General features: G+C 37.1%; 1 protein-coding gene across 1 annotated transcript in view; it reads left to right on the top strand.

Moving 5' to 3' along the window:
- The window catches only part of pinx1 (PIN2 (TERF1) interacting telomerase inhibitor 1), a 42,096-nt gene extending 34,199 nt beyond the window's left edge, over positions 1-7,897 (top strand). The window contains exon 7 of the mRNA XM_066707666.1: positions 6,317-7,897. Coding sequence (XP_066563763.1) covers positions 6,317-6,937 — 621 coding nt within the window. The 3' untranslated portion in view covers positions 6,938-7,897. The remainder of the gene's footprint in view (positions 1-6,316) is intronic.
- The last annotated feature ends 362 nt before the right edge of the window (positions 7,898-8,259 follow it).

Below are 8,259 nucleotides of genomic sequence, written 5' to 3' on the forward strand. Positions count from 1 at the left end.
CTGAATGTTATGTTTTTAGTGTTTTAACCATCACAAATGCCACATTTCAATACAGTGACTAGCTGTATTATATAGGCGTCATGTACATCTATTCAGACCCCTAAGCAATGCCTTTATGATCATATTTATTTATCCGGCTTATAAATTATGTGTTTAATGAGCTGAGTGAAGAAGTTCACAAAAAACATTTTAAAATCGTGATGTTTGAATCGGCTCGACTGCAGTCTCTGCTTGTATAGTTATTTGGAACAAATTAATAAGCTACATATTTACATGCTAATAATTAGACAAAGCAATTTGGCAAATTGACATTTGAAATGGTATCGATTTCTTTTGGTCAAAATTTAAGATTAGTGACAAACACAAATGTGGCCACTAATGTTAGGAGCGTTTATCAACCTGCTCTACATTACATTTACTTTACACATTTGTCTTACTAGTTAATTAGATCAATTTCTCAAAGGTTATTTTTTTCTGAGGTTGTAGAACAAAGGAAAGAACCGTATCTATAAATCACAAAATTGTATTGAAAGCTACCATCAAAACAAAATGTGCCAGAAGTCAATAAAAATAAACAAGAGAGCTGGCATCTTCTGCTATACACTTGCATGACGTCAGTGCAAGCCTAGACTATAAAAAAATACAAGGTATCAAATGTCTACATTACCTTGCCTTTTCTGTATGTGATGAAGCTAATAGGATTTCTTCAGGCAGGGTGAGCTGGATAGTTTGGAGGGCAAGTACTGGATTTTGCCTCCAAATTTCTGTTTTCCCGCTCTGCTCTACAACTTCAAAATAAGCCTGAAGCTACCAAAGTAAAACTGACAATAACAAAAACAACAAAGGAAGATCTTTCCTTGGTTTCTGTTCATTGTTTCTATACTAGCCTCCCATTTTTGGTTTTACAACATTCCTTCATTTTTATCTGTGTTAAGTCCGAATAGTCAATGGGGGTGGAAAACCGGAGACGTAATTTTTAGTTTGGTTGAAATATTTAATTAAAGCAATTAAATAAGTGTGTGCACACATTTTTTGTTGGGTATAGATTCCCACCAATTACCTGACTACTTAAACATTTAAATGATCTTAAAATGTATACATTTAATTATTTTGCTGATCTCTTTATTTCTACTGTACATTTGCATTTAATTCATTTAGATTTATGTAGTATTTATTTAGAAATACATTCAAGAGCCCCAATGCTGCTTTGATTTGCATTAGCTTTGTGTATAATTAAATTTGCTTCTTTTTTAGCATGGGTTTGAACACTGTACACATTACCATAAAATAAGCAGATTATTTATCATGGGGACTTAACTTGGGAAATTGTTAATCTTCTTTTTATATATATATATATATATATATATATAATGTATTTGTGTATGCGTGTGTGTGTGTGTGTTCTTCGTGAGCGGGAAATTAGTATTGCAGTAATTCTCTCAGTGAGCCGAGACAGGAAGGAGTGCGAGTCAAAATTAATTAATAAGGACTCTCAGAAGTCGGGAAGTGAAATGATTTTCAGTTCATGACTTTGTGGATCTGTGGGGAAATGCATGTAAAATTGGCCAACGTACATTTGGTGTAACATATCAATAGTCCTGTTTAACCATAAATAATAATCTCATCAGTAATTTATGACTTCTTTTAAATATAGATTGCTGCTAAAAGGTTATGACCCGACTTATAGGTATAACGTATTGCACAATCATCTGTTTTTTAGAAGTTGCGATGGAGAACTGTTTTATTTACAATTCAAGATGGAGCTGCGACATGCGAGCCCCAGAGGTGGCGGCCACACACAGCTACTTCCTGCTACCGAGTTATTTATACTACGGGTTAAAAACTTCAATGGTTTTTCAGCTCTTTGTTCATCACCAAAATAATTAATGCAGGATTAAGGAAAGAGGTGAGTCTCCAGACATCCATAGGACAGAATCCAACTTGGCAAAACCTGCGCAACACAATTGTAATGTTAACAGCCTGAAGGCAGTTTTATGAAAATGGTTGTTACACACTGGCAATGCCGTCAGTGATTTTGGTGGAAACAACTTTAACATTAATCCTGTTAAATAGTAAAATATGTCAATTAACATAAATACAGCTTAAACAAATGTATCACTTTTAAGTCAGATGTACATACACTTTTATTATTCTGAAGGATCCAAACTGATTTAATCTAGCGATTAAGTAGATTTATAATATTGTACAGTAAAGAATATTCACTATTAAGTCCTAAACTAATGCAGCTTTTGAACATTTTGTACAAACACCCTACTTGTTTAAATGCCTTTTCATAACCCTGTGCATATGTCTGCTGTATAGATATAATCAGAGGTCCTGTATTGTTTAGTGGCGTTGAAGGCTGGGTATTCTTCAAAGTGGATCATTATGCATTGAGTAGGCCGTTAGGAAAATGAAGACAAATGGTCCAGCAGGCCTGGATGACAAACTGTTTGAGTTATGCATTATTATCCATAGCTGAGTGGTCCATAATGCCTCCTGAGATTATCATCTTTTTTTTTTTTCATAGGTCAGACGACCAGTTAAAAAATGATATAGACTTCTCAGTTCAAATTATTTTAGTGTTGAAAAATAACAACTTTGTTTATAAACATGTTCTCCTTATACTGGCTTATTTTCAAACATTACTTTTGTATTAAATTGTCTTGGAATTGCTTCTGTTTCTTTTATTTGAATGTGGTTTTGCACTTTTTCTAGGAGGACATTGTCACTGTATTATAAACTTGGTACTTCCTTCAGTCTCAGTGGAATTTGAAGACTAATTCCAGCTAAGCTGGGCTAGAGAGCCTGCCTATGCGAGGCAGATCAGTGATTGAACTGGGCATCATTTATAGATGGAAAATGCCAATTAATGGTCATCAGTCTTCCTTGTCCTTATAGAAACATAAGCTATGGGATCAAAATTGAGGATATTATTAATGTATTCATTAAGTTAAACCTCACATGGTATTCGGTCATGGGAACAAGTTCTAGGTCATCAATAAAGGTATGACCAATTAACCCACTACATACATGTCATCTCAGTGACTACTAAGCATCTCTCTGGTCTGACTCAAAAAGACGGAAGCCAGTGTCACTGATCCAGTTTTCCTTGCCCTCAATGGAAAACTCAGAATTGTAACTGAATTATAAGAGTTTTACTATGTTTCAATATCAATTTTGAATGTTAACAGATTATCAGATTGTTGTTGGCTATCCTCTGAATCAAGGCAGTTAAGCAGATTACATTTTAATTTTAATATCATAAATGAAAAAGTAAATACTGTGGCAGCAGAACAGATGAAAATCACAGTAGTTTTACTGGGGCACATCTCAGGTGGCCATGAGTATAGTACTGAGGAATAGTGAGAGAGAACAGGATTTAACAGGTTAAACCAAAATATGTTCCTTAAAAGAACTCAATGGCTCTCTGACTTTTTTCAGTTCTATATTATCATTATTATATAGTATTGATAATGTTTATAGCACATGATGTTTACATTCTTTGAACAGATGACATCCCTGTCAGTCTACTGGTTTTGGTTTTCAGCCAAAGTTGTGTGCAGGTTGTCCCTGGGGGAATCTTGGACAGAATTACCTCCGCTTTCCAGCTGTTCTAAGTGGAAGGATACACTGCCTTCCTATACATTTTGTAACAGGTTTAATGGACAAAATGTTTTTCAGGTACACTGAATCGGGGAAAAAAGCATCTCTGGAAAACTGCTGAAAGTCCAAACCTCTCCCCTATGATTTTCAGGTTTTTCTTGAACAGAAAAGTGGCATTAGTTTAATCCTAGATACTACAACACCCACGTCATGCTAGCTTTCCTTTCACCTGTATGCATTTACTTGTCAAAGCCTTACAACCTTAACCTTCAATAGTTCAGTAGTTCAATATTCCCAGGTAATACAGAAGGACACAGATTACTATGAAAGCATAACACTTGCCTTGTTCCCTGGCCCTTCATATTTATGCCTCACTGTGGTTTGGGATATATCATTAGTGAATCATCTGCCAGAAGGAGGAAACCCTCAAATACAGGTGTTCTGTAAGTATTTGATGTAAGCTGAGTATGTACATTAGCAGAAAGCATTTTTTTAATCAACTATTTCAAACCAAGGCAATTTGAGAATTGAGACATTTGTGACTGAATTGTTGAACAAATCCTTTTACTTTGTTTTTTTCTCTTAGAAATATTCTGATTAACATCTCAGTGTTGTAGTTAATAATCATTACAGGGAATATCATATTTTGCAGTTATTTTAGTAATATGAATCCCCCCAACATTTTGTATATTTTGTCAACATTTAAGTCTATACTTACAAAGAAGCTATAACAGCAGCTATGTTCCCCAATAAGTGATCTGTTTTGTGTAGTCCACCTTAACAATGCAATCTGTTACAGCAATCGTGCATTTGAGTGTTTACACTTGTGTTTTTAAACGGTAGAATTAAAGAACATTAGATTGTTTTGGTTCATAATTCAGCCTACTACTTATAAAACCTGCAATGAATCGAACTGCTGCACAGAATGACTGTTTATTATGGATTTCAAAATATTGTTGGTTTTGCTGGAAGTTTGGGAAAGATAATCTACTATCTTTCTTACCCTGTTTGACTATAAAGATACAAGATCTGAAGCGTTTGTGAAACCATAGAGTTACTGCAAGAGACCTGAGAAATGGCTCTAAGGTTAATATTACTGACAAATTAAAGCTGCCCTCTCTCAATACAGCCCGTATTACACAGAATGGTTTCACAGTCTTCAAATAACAACAGTAAAGAGCTGAAGACGCATTGTTTGCAGACCAACGATGCTTTGCGGCACAAGCAGCATCTGATTTAGTGTCATGTGTCTTACTCACTGGCGGTTGAACTCGTGTAATTTGAAGGAACACCTGGTTCTTGTGCCGTTCTGTGATACGGTGTTGCTGAGATAAGAAACTCATGCTGGATTTTGTAGTCGTGATTAATTGTCTCTTTGACGACCAAAGGAACAGACAGCCCCTAATGATGAATAGCATCGCCATGAACATTTGAATCCAGACCAGAAGACAAAATAAAACCGATAGCTGTTTACTCTGTACACTTTGATTTTTTTAAATATTTATCAATGGTCTGTTAAATGTATCTTTCTGATCGACAAGGATATTCTTGGAAGATTAGTGCAGCTTGCAGCTACTGCTTTATCCTACGATCACATTTGTGCATTTTTTGAAGGATCTCAATAAATCTGTTGATGCACACTAGCTTTTAATAGTAAGATGACGTACATGCCCAGTGCCCACTGCAGAAATCTTTCCACTCTCATCACACGCTCTTGACTATTAGAATGATGTCTTTCTTCCCAGCATGCATTTTTAGTCCCAGCTACTTCAGAAAGGCTTTCACGAATGGATGGGAGTAATCGACAGGGTGCTCCTTAATTCTTCTGTGTGAATCAGTTGTCTTGCTATGCACATGCTTGACTCAAAACTCACCTGGCTAATATCCATAATCATTTTAGTGCTGCCCTTTAAATCCCCTGTTCTGTGCGATTAAAATTCCTCTGATATCTTGGAGGGAGGAGTGCTTTGGATTTCTTCCACTCTAACAGGGAATTTCCCCGCCGCATCCCCCTCTTCCTCCTCAGAGTAATGAGCTAACTTTTCTGGAGATACGAGTAAACACGGGAAGATGCAGGGCCCTCTCACTGAAAGGGTATGTCGCTTATGAGCTGATGAGGCCTCATAGGACGTGGGGCCTGGTTAAAATCTGGCAAAGTTGTCCTAGAAGGTCTGTGAGATGGACTTTGCACAATGCAGCACCGGCATGTTTGTGCTTTATTCACAAAGCAGGTTATTAAGAGTGATTGCCTTCCGTCTTTGTTTCTCAGTGTTTGTTTCACCAATGCACATGCTCAATAAGAGGTTTTAAAGCTGTGAAGTGAGTTGAGATGCCTGCTATTGCCAATTTAAAGGTCTTACAGTGTGTAATGTTACATTTTAATATTTTAGACAACAAATTGCCATTTTGTTAGTCTCTTCAGGAATTGTCCACACCTTCTCAGGTGATTTTGTGAAGTTATTAAAAAAAAAAAAAAAAAAAAACTATGGGTCATAGGTCAACATTTACCTTTGTTAATACTGAAAGTCACTTATTTCTGTTGTCCTATATGCTTTTATTTATTTATTATCAATGGGTGTTATGAAGTTTTGGAAATACCAGGTACGAGTGGATTATGCCCATTCCATGATTTGATTCTGTCCATTTTAGATTACATTTAAACTGTTAATTTTTTCTGTGATCTTAAACCTGTTTGTTTAATCTCTTTCAGGACAGCAGCAGCAGTCAGGAGTCCCAAGACGAGAGGGTGATGGACGTAAGGGATGTAAAGCCCGAAGTGACCCCTGACCTGGATGTAGAAACTACCTTGAACACGGTCACCAGCCGTATGACCATGCAGGAGTATTTTGCCAAGAGGATGGCTCAGCTAAAGAGGAGCCGGGCAGGCACTTGGGCAGAGCCGTCCCCAAGTCCGGCCTCAGAAGAGTCTCCAGACTCCTCAGAAGTTGAGAAACTGAAGTCCAAGAAGAAGAAGAAGAAACGCAGCCATGAAGAACACCAAGAAAAAGAGGAGGTAGTCACTGAGGACGTCGGTGACACAAAGGAGGCCACGGAGTGGGCAGCCCCAGAGGAGAACTGTGCAGACGCGGACAGTCACACCACCATCAAGAAAAAGAAGTCAAAACGCAGGGAGGTCACGCCAGGAACAGTGGAGATGGACACACACGTGGAGGGAGATGGTGAAAGCCCTGAGGTAGACAAGAAAGAAAAGAAGAAACGGAAGAAGAGAAGGAGGGAAGAGGAGAAGGAGAAGGAGGAAGAGGAACCAGAGAGAGTTACTAAGAAGAAATCCAAGAAAAACAAGAAAAAGAAGAGAGACTATTCAGATTGAGGAGCACAACTTACTAACGGCTCAGTGACTGAAATGCAGGAGTTAAATTGCGTGGAAAAGTGGGTTTAGCCATGGAAAACACCAAAGATGTTTCCTGTGAAGAAAAAGTGATAATTTTTTGGAGCTGTTGCACGAGACACATTTGTAAGGCCAGTTCATCATAGAGGATGAGATAAAAGTTTTGATGATGAATTTGCAGTGGTTATAGGACATTACTGTACAGCCCCAGTTAGTATCACTTCTGCTCAGCTGAATTGTATTTTCTATACCTGGGAGCAGGTTTTCTGGATGTCATGATACTGGCAATTTATATATTTTTACCACTGGAGACATTTCTTAAATAACTTATTTCAGAATAAATTACAAATCTGTAATATTCTTGCAATGGTAAACAGTTTTACTACCTTTAATGATATCTAGACATCAAATGCTGGACAGAGGACCTGTAGTTGCCATTGTAATACTTGTACTTCCCCAGAGATTAACCCACTCCTTTTTAAGAACAAAAAGTTTGCAAATTGCTGACTACAAACCTCTTCTATTGCAAAGAAAGATTTGTCAAGAATGTTGTGACTTAATTATATACATGTAATTGATAGTATTCATATCCTTAAAACTGTTTTTGGTGATAGTTCATTAAACTATACTTATTTATCAATGGTACATTTCTCACGGATGATTCAACCTTGAGAAAAAAAAAGTTTTTTGACTCTGGAATCTTAAGTTTTCTCCGGATTGAACAACCTCTGATCACATATAATTGATAAATAAGTATATTTTAATATACAATATCTGTTTAACTTAAATCAGTAAATAAGTGTTTCAAGTGAATGCTTGGATTACTTTTGACTTGGATTACTGTATGTATTAACCCCTAAAATGAATCTCGTGTCACCCTGTTGAATGAATACAATTGCTAGTGGCTGTCTGTAGTGTAAACATTAAATGAACTAAACAAGGGTAGATGTCTCAAACATATTTATTCTGCATTACAGGAATCTTGATTAGGGGTTCTGTGTGGCAATTGTGTCAAAATGCTGCCTGAGGTCTTCTCCGCTAATTAACAGAAACGTTAACACCGAACAGCCATAACATTATGACCACCTGCCTAATATTGTGTAGGTCCCCCTTTTGCCACCAAAACAGCCCTGAAATGTCGAGGCATGGACTCCACTAGACCTCTGAAGGTGTGCTGTGGTATCTGGCACCAAGACGTTAGCAGCAGATCCTTTAAGTCCTGTAAGTTGTGAGGTGGGGCCTCCCTGGATCGGACTTGTTTGTCCAGCATATCCCACAGATGCTCAATTTGATTGAGATCTGGG

Source organism: Amia ocellicauda, chromosome 1 (genome assembly GCF_036373705.1).
Source record: "Amia ocellicauda isolate fAmiCal2 chromosome 1, fAmiCal2.hap1, whole genome shotgun sequence".
Lineage (NCBI taxonomy): Eukaryota > Metazoa > Chordata > Actinopteri > Amiiformes > Amiidae > Amia > Amia ocellicauda.